Source organism: Ammospiza nelsoni, chromosome 17, assembly GCF_027579445.1.
Source record: "Ammospiza nelsoni isolate bAmmNel1 chromosome 17, bAmmNel1.pri, whole genome shotgun sequence".
Taxonomy (NCBI): domain Eukaryota; kingdom Metazoa; phylum Chordata; class Aves; order Passeriformes; family Passerellidae; genus Ammospiza; species Ammospiza nelsoni.
Genome location: NC_080649.1, coordinates 124,691 through 146,951, shown reverse-complemented (window position 1 = coordinate 146,951; position 22,261 = coordinate 124,691). Strand labels below are relative to the sequence as shown.

The 22,261-nt window shown below is 43.0% G+C and overlaps 1 protein-coding gene across 1 annotated transcript; it reads left to right on the top strand.

Moving 5' to 3' along the window:
• Positions 1 to 1,620: 1,620 nt before the first annotated feature.
• Positions 1,621 to 11,978, top strand: IL21R (interleukin 21 receptor). Its single transcript, XM_059484160.1, is given in 9 exon segments — positions 1,621 to 1,660; positions 1,663 to 1,770; positions 4,860 to 4,965; positions 5,588 to 5,784; positions 7,411 to 7,562; positions 7,965 to 8,142; positions 9,428 to 9,524; positions 10,342 to 10,423; positions 10,908 to 11,978. Coding segments are annotated over 9 exon segments (1,875 nt in total). The 3' UTR covers positions 11,823 to 11,978.
• Positions 11,979 to 22,261: the final 10,283 nt, after the last annotated feature.

Below are 22,261 nucleotides of genomic sequence, written 5' to 3'. Positions count from 1 at the left end.
AAATTTTTAAACTCCACAAATGTTCCCCAAGTCTTAAAGGCTTCATGGGTTTCTCTCTGCTGGGTGATTGCCTGGGTATTTGTTGCTTGTGGTGGATGCTGCATATGCACCCCAGGACCTAAATACCTTGAACTGCCCATATGAATACAGGCGGAGGGACAAACAGATTGAGACCAGCTCTGCTGACAAGGACCTGGGGGCAGTGGTGGAATAAAAGCTGTCCATAAGCAGCCCATATGTGCTGGTAGCCCAGAAACTCCTATGTCCTGGGGTTCTTCCCCAGTAGTGTGGGCAGCTGATGGAGGGGATTCTTCCCCTCTACTCTGCTCTCTTGGGACCCTGCCTGGTGTTCTGCCTTCAGGTCTGGGCCCCCCAATGTGACGAGCATGTGCAACTGCTATATTGAGTCCAGAAGAGGCCACAGAAGTGTCTCAAGGGCTGAAGCACCTCTGCTATGTATGACAGGCTGAGAGAGTTGGGCTTGTTCAGCCTGGAGAAGAGCAGGCTTTGAGGAGACCTCACTGCAACTTTCATTATTTAAAGGCAGCCAGTAAGAAAGATAAGGACAGACTTTTTAGCGGAGTCTGTTGCAACAGGACAAGTGGTGTTGGTTTTTTAAATTAAAAGGGTAGATCACACTATGTGGCATGGCATATGGGTCCTTCCTGTTGTCTATGCATCCTTGCAACTTGCTTTCAATGAAATTATGTTGCCAAAATAATACACATTGCTTCTCCAAAGTCTTGCCCCATTTAAGAATAACTTGAGAAAACAGTGCTGAAGTCTGTGCCAGGTATCAAAGCCAATACTCTGCAGAGAGCATATTTTAAGTCTTTCTGTGCACATCCATGTGTTTCTATAAATATTTAAATACTGTGAAAACACAGCCTTAAATACATTATATGACTTGAGGGCTTTGTCTTGGAGCAGGGGCTGTGGGTTGAACAGTCATTTGTATGTGATGCCATTTCCTCTGTTTTAAACATCCTGCTGTCATCTTCTCTGAAGACTTTCTTGTAGGTTCTCTTCACTATACCATTAGGGCAGCCTTTCCCTGCAGTCAGTACTGTACATTGTTCTGTCGTATGCTACATGGGAGTCTAGGTTTTTTTGTTTTTTTTTTCTTTTTTTTTCTCTGGTCTGTCTTTCTGGAGTCTCTTAACTAGATATTTCAGCTTATTTAACTACAGGTAGGCTAAATCAATGAGTTCTCACTGGCTTTCCTCACACAGACCCACAATGATATTCAGACTCCATTTGGCCAATTCACTGTGTAGCTGTTTAATCTGCAGCAATGTCACTTCTAGTGGCAAGCCATTCCTAGCTGCAAGATAGTAATGAAGAAAAAATGGGTTAGCAATTAGCACAAGAGTCTTTCTTGTTGCCTGGATAGCCTGAGCTGCAGTCCCTTTGCTGCTTTCTCTGTGCATGTGCTAGCAAAGAGGAAAGATTTCACAGACCTTGCTTATGGCAAGTTGGCAGGTTGTTGGTCATAACCCCCTTAGCCCATGGCAAAGATACACACAGAAGAGCTGAAGTTAATTGTCTTAATAAGGCCCTCTACTTTTAGATGTTTAAATGAAAGCAAGATTAAGTCCACCTCAACCTTAATCAAAAAAAATGTCTGAGCAGAGCTCTAAATTGTGGGAGTATTGTTTGTGGTTTTTTGTTTTGTTTGGTTTTTTTCTTCCCCAGGACATCCAGTGAGAACCACCATGAAGAACAAACTGTGGCGTCAGAATATTTTCATCTGCCTTTTATTCCAGTACAGTAAGTCCTCAGATATTTCTTTCAGATTGTACAACCACAGGATTTATCTTAGTGACCATACGTGCCAGCTCTGATGAGATGTGCATGGCACAAGGTTGCCATGGGACAGCGAGCGGAGGATGAGGTCCTAGGCGAGAGGGTTCCATGCAGTAGTGAGTGGAGGGCAGGCACAGGAGGGTGCACAGCTGGGCAGAGTTCAGCCAGGCTGTATACGGCTCTGGGGAGCAGCACCTGTGGAGAGCCTGCGGAGGCAGTGCCTGCCTTGCACTGAAATGTCTCCTAGTGACATTAGAGTAGGATTTCCCCCACCAAAAGTACCCTTTGCTGTAGAAAAGGTTCCGGTGGCCAAGACCAGGATATCCCCAGGGTTGCTGTTGTCTGGTCAGCCAGGATCAGTGTAGTGAACCTCTCCTAGTCTGAGTCCCTTTGCCTGGGACTGGACTGTGCACACAGTCACACCCCCTGCCCCCCCCCTTTTTTTTTTCTGGCTCCTACCCACACTGCAAACTCCAGCTGACTCAGACCTGACTTTCTGAACAGATCAGCTGGACAGAAAAAGGCAGTGACAACCATGTCTGCAGGGAACCATGCAAGTTTAGTATCTTACCTGCTGCCTGTAGGCAAAGCATTGGACCTGCCCCAGACCTAAAAAAGGAGAAAAGATGCATTCAGAATTATATCTTTCTATCACAGGGGATCGCTATGATGTCTGGTCCAAGTTTTCTGTGATGCAAGCCAGGGAATTACCATGTACTAATTTCAGTTTTGATAAATCTAGATCTTACTGTTAAAAGTATTTGAGTTTTGTTTCTGAAGCTGCCAAGGAGAGACATTTCTCGTAGATCTAGAACCTAGATCTAACTAATTGGTTTTAGGATACTTAATTATTCCTCTCCCAGTGAAAAGCTGTCATCTTAATTTTTTTAACAGAGTCTTGCCCAAAGATACCCTTGCAACTTACCAGCTACCTAGGAATAGTAGTCTGTCCACCTATGAATAGTAATCTGTTTGACTAATCAACATAATAACCTATAAGAACACTAATTACTGATGATTAATAGCCTATTAATACTTGTTGCCCTTTCTAAAAGAATTCAAGAGTTTCCTAACCCCATTTTTTTTTAGGAGAATAAAGTTAGGCTAAAAGAGAAAAAGTATGTTGCCTAGGATTCTGAACTAAACAGCACTTGGTCCAGGACTCTCAGAAGAGTCTATTGAGGGTTCAAAATAAAATGTGAGAACTTAGTTAAAATTTAAAAAAGAATTCTGAAGTCAGTATGAAATTAAAAAGTCAAAATAAAGGTTTAAAAAAATCATATGTACATCCTTGGGACCAATCTGTTGCAAATATCCCCAAATTTCTTCTGCCACCATCCTAAACCTTTGGGTTAAGAAGGATTTTGTATGCAAATCTGAGTGCTGCCCAGAGCTTGTGTAGGGAGAATAGCATGTGCTCTGATACGTGAGGACTAGGAAGTAAATGTTGGATGACTTCAGCTGGGAAAAGTTGGACTTTGTTTTCCGCTGGACTTACCCTACCCTAGAAGGAGGCTGCACCCTCCGCTGGACACGCGTGCTGTTCATTGTGACTGTCAATGCAGGCAGCCTGTTTGTGTGGACAGCCATTTAGTCTGGAGGGCAGAACCGATGTTTCTGGTCCTTCATTGCACACACTGTCTGCGTTCCTTGGTGGTTCCCTGTGTACAGCTTCAGCTGTAAGATTGGGCATTGGGGTTGTTGAGCATATCACGTTAACAAACAACACTCTGGACATAAGCATGTTGCAACAGGGGAGGAGGAAGCAGGGAGTGCAGCTTCTCTAACCAAGAAAGCAGCAGAACAACAAAGGGAAGTGAGCTTGCGGCATGGTTAGCATCAAAGGGTTTGGTTGCCTGATGGCTGCAAAGTAGTGTGTTCTCAGGAGGCTGGGAGCAGCCTTTGCAGTAGGGGAGGACACATGCTTGATTTAAGTATGGATGTAACAATCATGGGGGTTTTCCTAGGTGAAGAGCATTTTATTCCCATCGAAAATGGGTACTACTTTACATGTCAGAAATGAATGGTCACTGCAGTAGGCATGGTTTGAACCAGCATGGCATGCTGCATCACCTGCAGGCCTTTCCTCATTCAGCCATTTCCTAGTGTAATGGTGGTGGTTCTTGTCAGCCCAGGGAGCTGTCAGGGGGGACTTGTCAATGCAGACATTTCTCACTGTGCTACTATCTTACCTGCCTTGAAATCCAGGGAGATAAGTGTGTTATGTACAGGACAATTGTACTTTTACAAAGCACGCGCTCTCTGAGCAGAGCTCCTGCAGAGCAAGTAGAAGAGTATAAATGCTGTTTTGTGACCACTTTCAAAAAATTACTTGATTTTCCTAATGACCAGTATAAGTTCTACAATTGCATTTCAAGTTCTCTTGAGAAGTCTGTAATTAATAAATTGTGCTTATCGGAATGTTTGGTTGAAATTACAGTAACTACAAATTTGCAGTATTTTTATTCCCAAATTTCATTTAAAATGTACTTCAAGATTCTAGAGCTGGACATAAAAAGTATTGATACTGCAGATATCAAGCTTTAGAAAACAGAAAAGAGAATGGCAAAGAAAAAATTACTAAAATAGCACTCGAAAAAATGTGTAAAGTGCTATGTAGATGTACAATGAAAACTAGACTAGCAATGAACAGTACTCAATTTTGAAAGTGGTATCATTAAAATGTTTGAATATGCTACTGTTTCTTACTGGGTTTTAGGCCTCTTCTATGTGCCATATAAGCTAAGATTCCTGCAGAAATATGTGACTCTGCTGTAGTGATTCTACAGGAGTCCCAATTTGGGCATTTCCCGATTTTGGCTGCTACAGCGTTTTTAATAGGTTTTTGTTTGACACTTACCTTGCCGTCAATGACTTGTCACCCTGTAGAGTTGGAACATGTCTTAAGCCCCAAAACTGGAGACTTTGAGTGGGAGGGAGGGTGGTTGTCAGAGACTGGTCTGTTTCCTTCAGATATAGTGGGAACCCTGAGGAGTGCATATGTTGATTTATCACAGAAGTTGATCTTGCATTTTCTCTTTCCAAACCTACAGCTGTGTGTTGTGAAAGCCTCACTTGTTTTGTGGACTATGTACAGACGCTGTCCTGTATCCTGCGAGATGAGTTGGGTGCTGGTTCATACAATCTCACTGCTACATGGTATGTCTTGGTGGGATGAGCAAGTCCAGTTAGCAGAAGCTTCTATATGGCCATAGCACAGTGGTGACCTTCTGTCCTCTTTGTTAGGGAGAAATCCTGGTTTTCCTCCCATGCTGGTTTTTTACTTGGTTTTTTGCACCGCAGTTACAAACTGACTTCTTCCCTAGCAAAGGACCCCTGGTTCCTGTCTGCACTGACTGTGCTTCTTGCTGCTGACTGCTGTGCTGGTTCCAGCTTCCTTAGCATTGCCTTCTCTGCTACCATGGGAATATCTTGCCCTTTGCTGCTGTTAAAAGTGAAATATCACCTCTGTGCATTGGCAGGGCTCATGTAGATTGTCCAGTCTGCTGCTGTTCTGTCCCAGCAAGGAAGTGGATGCAGTCTTGGGCTGTGTAGCCCTGAGGAGCACCTTTCCTTTCCAGAAACACTTTCCTATTTCTCTCAAAGATGCTAAGCTGAGCAAGTAGAAGGGGAAAAAGATGTTTTGAAATTCAAAGATAATTTTTTATTTGAACATGTTGATTTTTCATTTTAGTAATTTCCTGTGCCTGGTGGTTCAGCAACAAATTAATCCAACTACCGCATGTAATACATGCAGACTTCTTTATTTTGGGTTTTTTAGGGTTCCTGAGGAAGATCCAGAAAATACTGTGGCAGCCTGCAGTCTCGTGCAATTGTCAAGAAACACCAGTCACACACAGTACATGTGCACTGTGGACATGACTGAACTCCTAGCAGATACCAAAGTCCAGGTGGATGTTACACAGATAGCTGATAGGCAGCACGTGCTTTCCAAAGAATTTTATTTGTCAGACAACAGTAAGTACAAAAATGGTGAATTCCATAAATACTCTTTGACTTTATGTGCTAGGATAGTCTGGACAAGGATGAGAGTGGCAGCAAGCAGTGTGGGGCTATGTTTGCTGTACATTCATCTACAGAAAGCACTGTACTCTTATTATTGCTATTATGCTTAGGCTTCAAGCTGGCTTGTTCCATGCTTTTTGTGTGGAAATTCCTTTTCCCCATGAAGCAGTAGGTGATAAATATCCACCTTAGACCAATCTCATACCTAGGCTATGCAAGAGCTTGTTCTTGGCTAGATTCTAAAGGGCAGGAGGAATTACTTTATAACAAATGTCACAAATCACAGAATCCTTAAAATGGTTTGGGTTAGAAGGGACCTTAAAGATCACTCAGCTCAACTCCCTGCCATGGGCAGGGACACCTTCCACTAGACTAAGGTTGTTCCAAGCCTCATCCAACCTAATCTTGGACGCTTCCAGGGATGGAGCAGCCACAGCTCCTCTGAGCAACCTATGCTAGTTCCTCACTACCCTTGCAGAGAAGAATTTCTCCCTGATATCCCATCTAACGCTATCCTCTGTCAGTATGAAGTCATTCCCCCTTGTCCTATCACTACATGCCCTTGTCAAAAGTCTTTGTAGAGCTCTCTTGTAATATCCAAGGAGCTGGAGGCTCTCAAAAGGCTTTTGCAGTGGACACCTGAATCAACATGACATTATTTTGGGTGGCACAAGGTTTCCCAGATGTACTGGATGTGGCAGTTCCCCTTTCTGGGGCAATTCCTAGTCATTTCTCCTGCATGACATGCAGACAGAATGCAATCATGTAGCTGACTTGGTGGAATGCTGGTAAATTCTGGGCTGTGTATCAAACTGTGAAAAAAAAGGAGTGGTGAGCCAGGCAGATGGGTATCAGGCAGATGTAGGAAAAGGATTTTTCTATTTGGCTTCTTCTGAAACTTTACTTGAGAAACGTCATCTTTTTGACAAATGCCTTAACATTTCGGGAAGCCTCCTTATTCCCACTGACAGACTAGAGATTGGGTAGTGGTGCTTTGCATATCTCCTAGAGGCCCTCATCCAAAGGCATCATAGCTCAGCGGCGGGCCCTGCAGACTGCTGGAGTTTTGCACTACTGCTTTTCAGTTTATGAACACTCCCTGCAGGGATACAAAAGCTTGATTTTTGAGCAGATGGGGCATGGAATTGCAGTGGGTTTATGCAGTGTCTCCTAGCCTCAACTTTTCCTCATGACTCTGTTACATTGAGGGGTATTTCCCCAGTCTTGTGAGTGATCGTGACTACACAGAGTTCTTTTATGTCATGAGAAGAACAAGGTGATCTACATTTTACATAATCTCCCAGGAGTTTATTAGCTCTGTGTACTATCTTTCCTTCTCCATAGGCAATGAGGAGCTTCAGAGACAAGCAGAAGATATATTCAGATAAATGTGGTCCTGACTTCATTATATTCCTCACATGTGGGGTGCCATGCATGGCTGAGGACAGGAATGCTGTGGATGTTCTCTAGTGTAGGAAGGCCCACCACTGCTAGGGCAGCTTTGTTCCCTACTCGCTCTGCATTGCTGTTACCGTGTTGGGCCATCTCTTAACTGTATAACACCATCCTGTCTTTCAGTAAAACCACAGCCTCCATTCAACCTGACCGCTTTGTTCTCAGAGGGTTACAATATTTCTTGGGAAACCATCTACCAGAACTCTTCCTTCTACTTTTTGAATGAGGAGCTGGAGTATCAGCTGCGTTACAAAAGAAGAACTGACACCTGGGAGGTAAGTGAGATGTCAGTTTAGCATCAGCTAGGGTGTACCAGAAAAGAGGGCAGCACAACTAAGACAGCAGCACTGGTGGGAAAAAAGAGTTTTCATAATTTAGAAAAAATGTCTCTCTGCTCGACTGGGCTGAAAACAGGCAAATCCAAAAATTAATTGAGATGCAGAAGCTGTGTGAGAAGTATTAGATCCTGTGAGGAAGACTGATAATTCGTTTGATTCTCATGCTGTCCTGCCTGGAAGGCTCGCCCAGTATTGCATGTAGCTGCTGACCAGTCAGAGCATGGCCTTGCAGAAACAACATGAAAGCAGAAGAGGTTACTTTGCAGGCATCCTCACTGTGCAGCAGTGTGAGCAAAGTAAGAGCAGTCACTCTAGTGTTTGGTGTTTAATCATTCACAGACTCAGAAGACTAAAGCTGTTCATGAAGATAAACGGACATTGGTGATCCTGCCATGGGAACTACAGGCGGACACTGAGTATGAGTTCCAAGTCAGAGCTAGACCCCGGGAAGACAGTGACTATGGTGGCTTTTGGAGTGAATGGAGTTCTCCGCTGTCATTGAAAACCAGCCCTGCCGGTACATGCTGCCAGATCTCCCTGCCCTTTCAATTAGTCCAGTGTCACAGAATGCTTTCAGAAATTTAATAAAATCTAATTAATTAGAACAAATTTTAAACAGTCCAGTGAAGACAGGTATGATTAGCTTCCTTACTGGTTATGTGAACCTCAAGCCTGGGCTGTCAGTATTGACGTTCTCACAGCGTGGCAAAAGAAAGAGTGTTTTGTGGAGTTGCTGTACATTTGGATACCACTTGCAGGAGTGCAGCCTCTAGCTTCCTTTTCAGTGTCAAATGTCCAGGGTCCTATTTGCAGCTTTCAGAAATGGGAGAGATCTCCTCTACTGGGTCTTAGTGTTGTCTTCAGCTGAGGGAAGGGGGATCCCGCTCTCAAACCTGAGTTCTGTGTCTGGACTGTTTTGTTTGGTAGCCACCACTCTGCAGTACTCTGCAGGGAGTTCACAGTATATGGAAGTACACTGATGCTTGTCATGGTGGAACAGAGGTTATGAAATAAGGAGCCTTTGCTCCAATAGAGCAAGTGCAAAATTACTGTGATCACTGCCAGCAGTATGTGCTGAGCTTCTCTGCTCTCACTGCTCTGCAGCTCAAACTGATGTATTACAGGGTTTACCTGGTGCAGTGGCAGCATGGCCAGGCTCCATTTGCTAAGGGATATCTGAGTACTGGATCTCAAAGATGCTGCTTTTCATCACAGGTGGAGAGCAGCTACCAAACTGTCATCTAGTCAACACCTGTCTCTAATCAACTGCACTCTTTCACTTCACAGATCATCTGTGGAGGTGTCCCTAGCCAGGAGTCAGAACACCAGGGGTCTTTGTGGGAAGGAGCTGTCCTGCCCTAACTGTTGGCTGTCTGTTGTGCAGCCAAGTCATAGGGCAGCTGATGTGCTGCTCCTTTCATTGATGCAGTCATCACTGAGCACCCTCAATCAAACCTGTCTGGAGTACAGATGCCCAGGTGACAGCCTCAGTATCTCAATGAGAGAATCTGGGGTAGAAATTAATCATTTAGGTTGGAAAAGACCTCAAGATTATCAGGTCCAACCAGTCAAAGGTCCAACCTTTGACTGATGGCCACTTAATCAACTAGACCATAGTAGTAAGAGCGATGTCCAGTCTCTTGATCTCCAAGGATAGTGACTCCACCTTCTCCTTGGGCAGTCCATTCCAATGCTTGACAACAATTTGCATTCCAAAAACCTTTTTCCCCCTCACCATCTCCTGATTATTGATCAGGATATAAATGCAAGGTGAGCCTGAATGACCTTGTCTCTTTCTCCAGCAGTGACACAGACAGCAGGCATGGAATGGCTGTTGCTGTTTGGTATTGTCGTGGCAATCATGGCTCCAATCACAACATTTCTGGCCAAACAGCGGAGGTAAGAATGCTTCAGGAGGCAGAAGTTAATGCTTTTATTCTGCCTTGTTAAAGATGGGGTGTTCACATGCAGCCTTCCTTGAGTCTTGTATATCTATGAGTGGGCAGCTAAGAACCTGTGAGGGACAGCCAGGAATGGTCACTGGCTGATGTGCTGCCCCGAGTGACCTGCTTTTCACTGTGACTCTGTTCCCGTTAGCTGGCTGGGCCAAGATGGTGGCACATGGGCGTGAAGCAAGGGCTACACAGCCTTCTGAGCTGTTCTCCTGGTCTTGTCTGTGCTCTGCAGTTGCCACATAGAGAGCACAGTAACCAGAGCTGCCCCCTCTCAAAGCTGACATAGGTCTCTCAATGCTGGCTGGAGGCCTCTGTCCCTCTCAGAGGCTTCTTATGCCCTCGAAGAGATATGGGATGCTGACGTGGAGGAGGGCTGGGCTGGTGCAGCAATAGGGCTGGCACAGCCTAGGTCCACAGAAGAATTGCATAGGTTTGTGGTCTGGCCTGCAGACCACAAACCAGCTCAGCCTCAGTGAAAATGCATTTCTAGCATGTAGTGCTTTTCCAGGAAGGAAAAAAACTGGAACCTCTTACCTCAGTGTGAATGTGTGTGTGCAAGTGCTGAGGTCTCACCTCTAGTGAGGTTCACAAGAAAGGCTATTAGATTACTCTGGCAGCATAAGACATCCTTGGAAGCTCAGCTGTTGCTAACTCACAAGGCTGGGCAAGTGATTCCAGTTGCTTGAAATGGATCTAGAGATGCCTTGATTTGCATTTGTAATGTGTGATTAACCCCAAAGCCTTTCTCTTTTCTCTTCCAGCTTGTGGAAGAAGATGGCTTGCATCCCAGACCCTGCTCCCTTTTTCAAACCTCTTTACATGGCTCATAATGGAGATTTTAAGGTATAAATGGGCTACTCAAGTGAGTGGAGTACATGACAAACTAAAAGGCCATCATGCTATCCTGAGCAAGGGATTTTCATTAGGGCAGTAGAAGGAGAAATCTATTTCAAAGGAATGCCAAATGTCTCCAGATATAAGAACCAGAGCTTTCCAGTATCTGTTCAGTGCCATGAAAATCTTTGTTACATCTATACTCTTTATTCTCTATAAGTGCTGTCTCAATGTGTGAGCTGAGTTCATGGGATTTCTGAAGCCTGGGATCCTGTCGGGAGTGTCAGAGAAAACCACAAAGCTCTCAGAGCTAATTATTTTCAATTACTTCAATTAATTCTCCTGCAGTTGCCCATATCTCATAATAACAGCATCCTCCTGAGTCAGTGAATTTAATTTATGCCTCCAAAAGTGTAAGAAATTTGGTTATTTCTGTGGAACCTCAAACCTTGTGGTGCTAACCTAACCTCTCCCTGTGTTTCTTTTTCTGCAGAAGTGGGTTGGTGCATCCCATATGAAAATGACCTTTGATTTCTTTGAATGGGGAATAGTCCTTCCAGAAGTCCTAGAAGTTTACACCATGCATCCTTCCAACAGCACCCCACCGGAAGAGCTGCATGAGCTAAGAAAGAATCTGCCTTGCAAGCCCTGTGTGTCTTGCCTGACTACCCCAGGTCATGGTAGCCAGTCACCGGGGTGCAGTGTAAGCAGTAGTGATGGGACTGAGGACCAGTCATATGGGCATTTGTCAATTGATACAGTGACTGTGGCTGATGAATTTACATCTTGTAACTGCCAGTGCAGCTGTAATCATGTGTACAGGGAACATGACCATACCAACAAGGAAGATGATAGTGCTGGAGAACCCGGTTATCCCAAGGTTAACCTTGATGAGGAAGACAGAAAGATATCCAGTGACTTACATTTGGCTGATCTGAGTACACAGGACAAAATACTTGCTTCAGGCTCTGTGTCCACAGACCACCTGAGGAGCACAAGTGTCCCAGTCAACCAGCAAGGAGAAAGGGGAGTGGAAGGAGGTGTGGGGAGCATCCTAGAAGCCCTTTGCTTGCAGCCTTATCAGTGGGATTTGGAAAATCCAGGTTCTCTACCTTCTCCTGATGGTGAAAGTGTTTCCTACAGTGAAGGCTCCTATGACTTCTTCCCTCACAATACAAAGCCTGGTGACAGTTATCCTTTGATCTGTCTAGATTTGGACACTATTGACAGTGGCTTTGTGGACTCAGACTGTGGAAGTCCAGTTGACTCTGAATTTGGGCAAAACAGTCAGACCATTTGTGGGTCCATCCCTCTTGAGCAAGAGGGGCAAGACTTTACACGGAGCTACGTCAAGCAGTGGGTCTCCTGCCGCTCTGAGAGCCCTGTCAGTGGGACACAGACAAACTAAGGACTGGATGAGTGTGGGGCCTTTTTCATAGTGTGCCAGGAGCAAACGGCTAGCAAAATTCAGAAGAGAAAAGTTTACTTTGTGTAAGCTCTATTGCATAAGTTGACACCTGTTAGGTCCACAGAAATATACTTGTTTCTATTCCCGCTTATCCTATTAATGTCTCAAGTTTATTGTGATTGATTGTTCTTGAGTTTTGTTGGGTTTTGGTTTTTTTTAGAATCACAGATCAACCCTCCCTTGATGTCAAAAAAAAAAAAAAAAAATTAGAAAAAAGCAACTGTACCTTGAAAATTATCCTTTGGCTTATATAGATATGAAAAATATTTTGCAATAATCTTATAAAGAGTACAGAACTTTATTTTCCCTGGTATTCTCACATGACTTAAGAGTTTGGCTGCACATGGAACCTTAGAATCATAACTCATGGCAAGCACGTTTGCTACGTTAAAGTTCCCCTACCTTTCCAAACAACATGTGATGTTACTTTTCCTTCTACTATCTTTGGCTCTTTAAACTCAGCTGTAATAGTCTGTTAATTACAGACTGGCTCCAGACCGGTCCATGGGGATCAAAACTAATTCTTATGAAATCATTGCAGAAATGCGTGTACTAAAGACTAAGCACGACTCAGGTTTCAGAAAGATTTTCCAGGTAGAGTGCAAATGAAAAGACTTCAATATATATATAATTCTTAACAAGCTCTCACTACTTGGCTTTTCTATTGAGTCAGACTCTCTCCCTGTACTTTTCAAGCATTTTAATTGAGCAGCTTTTAGAATTTTGCCAAAATTATCGAAACATTGTCCTACCTGGATATGCCTGCCACTTCTGCCTTGGACTTGCTCTGCTGCAGTTAACAGGTCAGTAGGACAAATTTTGAGCAATTTCTGCTAGCTAATAAAGCCAAATATGAAACTGCACTATAACCTTGAATCTGTTTTTCTCTCTAGCATCTCCATATCTCTGATTTGTCCAGGATACATGTCTTAAAAAGTCACTGAAGAGTAATACTGAAATTGAATGTGAAGACCTTCATCTTACATAGACATAGTGCTACTAACCCATAGACTGCTTGGCTCCAGAAGGTCGTATCTTGAGAGAACCTTTGTGGTGAATGATGCATGTTTGCAGTGTAGTAATGATCTGTTGTTGCTGTGTTACCAATAAACTCCCTTCCCTCACCCCTTTCTCTTACCTGAGACTATAGGCAACCCCACAGCTCCCTAAACTGGGGAGAGCACTGTAGTAAAGAGAAGTTGTTTTTTTCATAGATGAGTGCTGGGACAGTACTGCATTGCATCCACATCCTCTGGTTTGATTGTTCAGATCTGCCATGGTATTTTTTTATGTTGATTTTGGACTTACATGACTTAGTTTTGTCCATGTAGTTATTACTCCCCCAGTACATCCCTAGCTCAGTGGCTTCCTGGGTACTGCTCTGAGATATATTAGCTTCTTTGGTTTCTTCCCTCATTATTTTCCATTTTTCTTGTCATGTGCTGTGCTAAGTCATAGGAATAGCTGTCTTCATGTGCTGATGCATTGATGCATGCTCCCTGCTGCTACTGGTCCCTCACATGCCCTCCACAAGGCAGCAGAGAATCCAGCAGAGAATCACCCCAGCTCCACTGCCCTGAAGAGCTGACTGCCCCACACTATCCTATGAGGGCAGCTTGCGCTGGGATCATGTTGATGCAAATGTGTACTGCACCAGAAGCATTTCTGGTGGTCTCAGCACAGTCTTCTGCAGCTTCATCTTGCAGCTCTTTTCACTTCAGAAACTACACTGTGGTAACTGACCCCAGGCTGCTTAGAGGAGAAACTCGCTTGTTTTTCTGGGGCCCTTTACATCTCAGTCCTGTGTGCTCTGTTTCCATTTGTATTGATAGCCCCAGAACTGCTGAAAGAACTGTTTCTGTTACTGGAACGCTGTGTAGCTGTACATCTGATAGATGGTGGTGGTTTGGTGTTATGTTGGGCTGGAAATTATCTCTGCTCACCCTAGGAGGCAGACTTCATGAACAAGTGTGTGACACAAGGGTATTAAAATAAGGGAAGTAGTTCCCTTTGAAGCAATGTATAACAATTAAGCTTTTGGTCAGGGAGTTGTCACTGTGGATGTGGAGGGGTTTGAGGTGGGGGGTTTTCAAAGCCTCTCAGGAGCAAACTGCAAATGTCCCTGATCTAGCAGTTCTGATTTGGAATTTTTTTTTCCCCACGAACAATAGGGTCAAAAAGCAGGTACTGGGAGAAGCACCACAATCCATTCTGATGTACCAATTTGGAAATGTCCATCTCCATTTCTGCATGGCCCCTGCCTCCCTGTCTCTTGGCCACAGAAGCTGATACTGACAGACTGTTAGTCTGTTCTTTAACTGCCTCTCTCTCTCTGTTCTCTCACTAGACCCATGTACAAGACTGTCTTGATGGATTCCTGGCTGTAACACTGCCATTGCATCACTGCTGCTGGGCATGGGAAGATCTGTTCCTTACACACTCTAGGATCAGGACAAGGAAGCACTGCAAAGGTTGTTTGCCTTCGCTTCCAGAGCTGCCCTTTGAGCACAGTGCAGCAATCAGCTGTGGAAGAAGTACAGGGCAGGGAAGCTCAGGGATGCTGCAGGGGTCTGAGCACAGTTGGGCACAGGTCTTGGCTGGAGGCAGTTTAGCCCCACATCCACACAGGGCTAGGAAATGTCTTTAGGTCACTTAGAAAGTTATTTTGTTGACCTATTTATATAAAAGTTGCAAGTAGATACTTTTCTATTCAGCAAATTACTTGCCCTTTTAAATGTTAATACTTTGGCAGAAATTCCTTTTCTCCATTACTAATGAGAAATTACATATATAGCTACTTTAACTCAATCTGATAATCAGAGCAGTTTTTCATTGGTTCTTGAGATTATCTTTAAAATCAGGCACAGTAAGCTCTGTTTTATTATGCCACTGCTGCTACTGCCTGATCATCAAACCGCACAGTTTGAACTATCAAGGGACAGAAGCAGAGTGAAAAGTGACATTTCTTTTTTGCTGGTAAGACAGTTTACCATATTTCTGTTCTATGCATTCCAGTATGTAATGTTAGGGGATGTCTATTGAGCAAAATATTAAAAAATATTTCTTTATCTAAATGTGGAATTCTATATTGTTTCTTGAACTAGGAGCTTGAAGACCAGAAGTGTTTTTGCACTTTTGTTCTGATAGTTTGCTGAGCACAAAACACCACTGTTGCAATAATTCTGATGGATTGTGCTTGAAAGAAGGGCCATCTGGAACAAGGTACTCCTCTCTGACTGCAAGAGTTGAATGTAAAGGAATTCAGCCAAAATAGTCCTTAGTGTTTGAGACTTTGCAGATATGAGCATACTTTTCAAATGTATGTGTACATATATATGTGTGTGTGTATGAATATTCCTTTATTGCAATCATCATCTGAAGCAGCTTTCTTTCTGGGATCCAATTATATCCCATCTAAAAGTACGTGGCCGTTTGTGGGCATCAAATTGTTGGGAAAATGGCACTCTAAAGATGAAGAGAGAAAAAGGCTTGTTATATGGGGTTCTCTTGGATAATCTGTGCAGATAAGAAAATCCAACTACTTTTTCCTTATTCCCCAGGATAAGTCTCACATGACCCTGTTGTGCACATTTGATGTGTTTCTGTCAAACGTGTGCTTAGAGGCCTAGATATTCAGAAGGTAGATAAGGTATCACTAATTTTTCTTTAAGGACCTACAAAAGTATTTTCTTATAGGCAGGGATGATTGTTTGCAATGGGTACCCCTGCTAGTGCGCATACTAGCATGACAGATTGCTCTGGAGACTCTGCACTTTGGGTAATCTTTGTGGATGAAGGGGTGTACCTGTTGGTACAGACATGTTATTGCCTGTCACTGTTTTACTTTGTTGGTGCTAGTCAGTGTCCTGTCTTTAGTGCCTGTTAGTGCTGCCTCTGGAAGAGACGTAAGCAAAGGAAGGGATTATGGCCAAGGGAGAGCAAGTCATTTATGACTAATTGCTAAAATGTAAGGAATGGAAACTGAGCATTCAAGGGTGCAGATCTGCTGTGTCTGCTCCCACTGTGCACTACTCATTGTATCATAATATTCTGGAATAGCTTCAGCTGGAAGGGATCTTCAAACCCTCTGCCATGGGCAGCAACATGTTCTACTAGACCAGGTTGCTCCAAGCCCCACCCAACCTGACCTGGAACACCTCCAGGGATGGGGTAGGAATGCCTTTTCTGGACAACTTGTGCCAGTGTCTCATTGCCCTTACAGGGAAAATTGCTGCACAATACCCCATGTAACCCTGGCCTCTGCTTGTTGGAAGCCATTCCCCCTTGCCCCATCACTACATGCCCATCTCCAGCTTTCTTATAGCTCTTTTATGTATTGGAAGAGACTCTAAGTTCTCCTGGATCCTTCTCTTCTCCAATATGAAGAAGCCCAGCTCTCATCCTGTCTCCATAGCAGAGGGAGTCCAGTTCTCTGATCATCTCTTTGGCCTCCTCCAGATTTGCTCTAGCAACTCCATGCCCTTCTTATGTTGAGGACCCCAGAATTGGACACAGTGGGGGTCTCACAAAAGCAGAGTAGAGAGGTAGAATCCTCTCCCTTAATCTGCTGGTCATGCTGCTTTTGATGCAGCCCAGGATACAACGTGCTTTCTGGGCTGCAAGCATGCATTGCTAGACTTTGTCAAGTGTCTTATCAGTATCAGAATCTTGCTCTGGGAGTGAGAACAAGCAAAACACATTTTGAAAGAGTCTAGAGCCACTGCCAAATCAGAGCCTGAAGTTTCTGACTTTCTCTGAGATATAGGTGAGCATACAAGATCATGTGAATGAGCTGCAAGAAGAAAAATTTACATTGATTAAGCAACATACCTTATAAAAATGTTGATGTCAGAAGTGGAATAAAGCCTAGAACTCCCAGCTGTCTGCTATGGGCTGGCATATAATGTCATGTATCAAAGGATACCCAAGCATATTGAAGAATCTTATGCACGTATCTCCATGCGAAATCCTTACTTCATGTTTTATCAGGCTTTTGTAAACTGATCTTACTTGCAGCCATCCAAGAGTCAGAGACACAAAAATCCTATTTTATATCCATCCCTTTGAGCCCATTACATTTATCTACACATTTCTTCTATCTCTTTTCTCTATCTCATCAAGCATAAGCTTCTTGTCCCCACTTTTGAAGTCACTGACAGCTTCTTCTTGTCTTCCTGTCATCTCTCACTTCCCTATCTAGAAGTTAACTCTATGATGTTAGAGTTATGTTTAACTAGATCATTAAATCTACTATTCCTAATCATCCTCCATACTACTGCTTGCACATTGAAGGTGCTGCTTACAATTCTCTTGGGCTACATCAAACTTATTCTTCAAGCTTCCCTGTAAAGCTCTGTTTTACAGAGTTTCTGAAACCTAGATGATATCTAGGCTACCCACATGCTGAGACTGTGTTGTCAATGCTTGCACTACTTCCTCTCTCAGTGGTATCTGTCAAATAATTTATTTTACCTTATAAATTCTTATGAGAAAATGTTATCTTTTTATTGTGTGTTCAACTGGACCCCAAATCTGGGAGTAAATCCCAGAATATTCATTTCTGGTGATAGATTTAGCAATAGCAGTCAGTCATTTGTCTTTCCGTTAATAAGCAGTTGAGAGCATTTGGAAAATCTGTGTTGTACAAATTCTAGTTAAAATTACTTAAAATTGCTTTTGGGAAGTGTAGACAGGAACCACAGGACAGGAGGGGAAAGGCACAGATACAAGGCCTCATTTCCTTGAGCAGATAACAGGCAGAATTCTGCCCTGGAAACATACAGAAAGGATGGAAACACCATTGCAACCAACTTGAGACCACTTTGGAAATCAAGGTCATTACCACCTCCTGGTGCTGACAGACTGCTGGCAGCATACCTGATGTATCATTTCAGGGCATCATCTCAGAAATTTTGTCTCTTCCTGCAGAGTGAAGGTGGTTCTCCTTTTTTTCTTTGTAGTTCTCATACAGCTTTTCTGCCTTCACCGCAACTTTGTAGTGCTGCAGAAACTGGACATTAGAAAACAAGAAAGCAGCAAGCAGTCTGGCCCCCAAGATATCCAGCTAAGAAGTTGATTTGTCTTCCACTGCTAGAAGCTGCTGTAATTCTACCTGCACTGCTAGCACTGGGCTTCCTTCTGAGCTAATAGGAAGACTACAAGTCTTGCACATGTTTAGGCGAGAGGTTTCAGCAATAAAGATAGCTCCCCTTTGTAAAAATTCTTCATTTCTGTCTAATTGTATCTACCTTCAGTGTCCAACTACTGGATGCTTTCCATATTTCTCTCGTAGATTTAAAAAAGAAGAAAAAACATACTTTTCTCCTACCTGAAATCATCTTCTCATGTAAGGTACTTATGGCTGGTGTGAAATGACTACTTAGCCTTTCCTTTGGCTAAGTTAAAAAGATTTACTTGGTCTATAACTGTTGATTTCTGAGTAAAGTTATCCAGGACTAAATCATTCACATCTCCCTTTTCAGAAGCATTTTCATATTGACAGCAATTTTTTATTTAAAGCATTGATTCCAACAGAAGAAATTAATTAATAGTGTTTCAAATGCTACATGTTGCTGCAATAACTTTTCTTTTAATTTATATGTATCCAAAGTCTCTATGTTAGCTCCTGTAATTGTATTAATGTACTGCAGAATCTCATTCAGCTTGTTATGTGCTACTTCTTGAAATTATTTTCTGGTAAGTCTTTCAGAATTCAGTGCTCCGTGACCTAATTATGACTAACGTTTATGGCTTCTAACACAAAAATTTGCATTTAAACATGCTGTATTTGCCTCCAGAAGAGCCAGAGAGCCAGAAATGTCTAACACATTTCAAACGTTGCAGAACTGAACAAAGAACTTCTTGCGTGGGAGTGGGGAAGAGTTTATCAAATTAGTAGCAATTACCTGGAAACATTCTGTCCTGGTTTACTTATCTTGACCTAAGTTTGTTTGTTTGTGTGCCTGAACACAACTTCTTGTAAGCACAAGAATAATTCTACTTAATGCAGCTCTTTCTATTTCATATTTAGTCAGAATTACTGTATTTATCACAGGGACCATAAGCAAACCTGATTAGAATGATAAGCACAAGAGACTTCATGCCTCCCAGCCTCCCAGCTAAAATCAGCTAATGGTGACACTTCCTCTTAACAACCCCCACCCTGAAGAAAGTCTGCAGCAAAACAGGATATTTATGAAAAACCCGTAACTGAAGAGGTGGTGAAATGAAAGCCAGAAATACTCCTTTTCTCTTGATCAGTTTCTGAAACATTGTAATTATTTTACAATTTAATTCAGACAAGGGGAACTATAGACAGGCATAATCACGTGCAAGAAGTTATACATGGATGCTGTTGTCTAGCTTTGAGAAATTCATGACTGGAAGGATATTCTTGGTTATGGATCAGGTGGCTTAATCTCTTTAGTAAAACAATCCTAATGATTACTATATCACAGCCCTTGCTAAGCATAGGGTTTTTCTTGCACACTTTATTCAAGACTGCTTCAGATCCTTTGTTGGTTAGAAATCATAATATGATTCTATAGTCAGGCTATACACACTTGGTCCTGTGCTAATGCTGTACTTATTTTTTTCTCCTATCCTGACATTCCTTCCCTTTTCCCCAGCTTCTTCTGAAAGAGAGATCATAATCTCTGGCAAGTTTTGTTTGGTATTGTTTTTTCTTTTTTTTCCTTATAATAACTAACCCAAGCTCTTTTGAGACTGAACATTCCACCCTCTTGTTACCCCAGCTGTAAAGCTCAGTTCAGTGTCTGTGCTGGTCAAGTAGTGCAAACATTGTTCCTTCAATATTTTTTTTTTAATTTCAAGAAGCTGTTTTTGTTTATACTGATTAGTGGTCTCTGTCTACAAACTCACTCTAAGTTTTCTGGGTTTCAGGCTCTTTGGAGCAGCCCTCTCCTTGCAGTGGTGTTGGGCTCATTTGCAGTGCTCAGGTACCAGCAAATAATGCAAACTGGAAACATCTTTTTAAAACACCACATATTGCTACATATATCCATAGGTCCATATTCTTCATATTGCATGTTGCCAAAAAATCATCAAAGCAGAAACTTTTAGTGAAAAAGTGTAATTTTAAATTAAAACTTCATCAGGAGACAATTCATAGAATTGAATTTTTGGTTAAAAAGAAAGAGAGTGAGCCCACAATAACCTTGTAGAGATGTAGAGTTCCATATTGTGGAAGATGTTCTTCAAACATGCTTACATAACCCTTCAGTGAATTGGGATAATGACTAGGCCCTAAGTATTCTATATCTCCCAATGAGTGCTTTGACCAGCATCCTATCTGTTACTCTCTTTCTCTGAATACGCAGAAATAACGTTGCTCCAGGAGGCCTGTGAGCTGCAAATGTCTGGAGGCTGAGAATGCTCAGAGAGGAGCATGGATGCTCTACTACTATGATTCTCTCTAAGCATCTGGTTTTGACTATGGTCAGAAACAGGATTTGGGGAAACATGGACATTGGTTCCAACCCACTGTGGCTCTCTGCTGCTCTTCAATTGTCACAAACCACATGACAAAAATGCAGGAAGAAAGAAAGATAGAACACCCACACCTTCTCCCACCCTTGATAAAATTGCAGGAATTGTAGATTTCCTTTCAAGCAGGTGGTGCTTTAGTGCAAAGTACTATTTACTGCTATGGGAAGAACAGTTCCTACAGAAGAAATTATATGGCTGAGTTGGTGCCCTCTCTGGTTCAGGATCAGCTTTGGTCAGGCTGGCAGAAGTATGCAGCTAACGCTTCAACCCACTGGTAGAAATACCAACAAAACTGGTCTGAATTATTATTCTGTTCTAGATATTATCTGGAATGGGAGGAGTTGTGTGGCCTTTGGGGCTCCAGCTGTGCATTGCTGCTGCGCTGCTCTTTGGCAGAGGAAGAGGGAGAGGTAAGAGAAGATCTGGAATAGGTCCACTGCACAAAGACAGGCACACGTCTGAGCTCATTTTTCATTCACAGACCCTTCGGTTTGCAATCCAAGGTCTTGTGACTACCCTGTCCCAGGAGCCAGTACAGCTGGCTGACAATGCCAGGCCTAGGGGACTGAGCTAGGACAAGCTGGGCACCAGAAAAAGTGTAGCCACTGCCCAAGGTCCCTGCCCTAAGATCTTACACTCATCTCATGCAGTGAAGTGTGTTACAACAGAGTAAGAACATGATGAGGAAGATCTGATGCAGTGTCAGCAAAGGAAGTACTAGCAAGTAATGCATTTATTTGGTGTGCTGAGCAAGGCATCATCCAGTGATATATGAATCCAATTCTGCTCTATTTCCTCTGCAGAGCTCTCTGGCAGCCTGAGCTGCCTGAATAACTACATGGCTACCGTGAGCTGCATGTGGGTAACGGAGAAGCCCATGGGCAATGGACCTTTCCACCTGCATTTCAGCAAGTAAGAACTGCACACCAAGAGCTGTCTGTGGCAGCCCCAGCTCTGGCTTGGACAGGGCAGTACTGAGAAGCAGAGATGGAGCCCAGCTGTGGGCTTTACTCCCTCCACAGCAGGACACCTGTGGCACAGCCAGCTCTGCCACCCCATCACCCCAGGCCTCAGAAGCTGATCTCTACTGTGGCACCACAGCCTCAGGGGCCTCAGCAGTCAAGGGCACATGGCTGCATGGTCTCCTGTCAGCTGTGGGCTCTCCATCTGTTCAGTGAACCATTCTGGCAGGCATCTCAGAGCAGAGAACCTTTCCTTCCTGGCCTCTGGGTCCCCATGACCTGGGAACTTACAGAGGCCATCCTATGTAAAGCTGTCTAATCAACTTCTAATAATTTCTTTCCTTTTTGCCTAGAAATTAAACACCTAATTATTTAATGTATATTATATATATAGATACAAGTCATAATCTTTAATAAGAGATTTAGAATATTATCTGAATAATTTTTCCTCTAATAGAAGAAATCAGGGGAATAGTTTGCTAACTGATAGGACAACTTGAGTTTAATGTATTTAGGTTATGTAGAAACATTGACTTGACCACCAGTAACTATTATATGATGGTAAGCCACTCTGAGTTAGATGCCTTATATTCTGCTACGGTTAAGTAAAAAATAGCCTAACTCTTATTAATACTAGATTTTAAATCTATGGAAAGAGGGACAAGCTGATAAACTGTGATATCCCAATTTCCTGTAGAATCACGTGCAATGTGAAAAAATTGCTAATGAATGGCTAAACCACAAAAAGGCAAAGCAACTTCGAACATACTTTGCTGTCAGTACTGGTTTGTTTGTAATGAAAGAGGACTTAATGTACAGCTTATTGTTACCTTTGTGCCATGAACTTGTAACCAACTGTCCATCCACTCCGTCCCCCAACCCACCTGCTTTCCTGCAGTTACAGCAGCT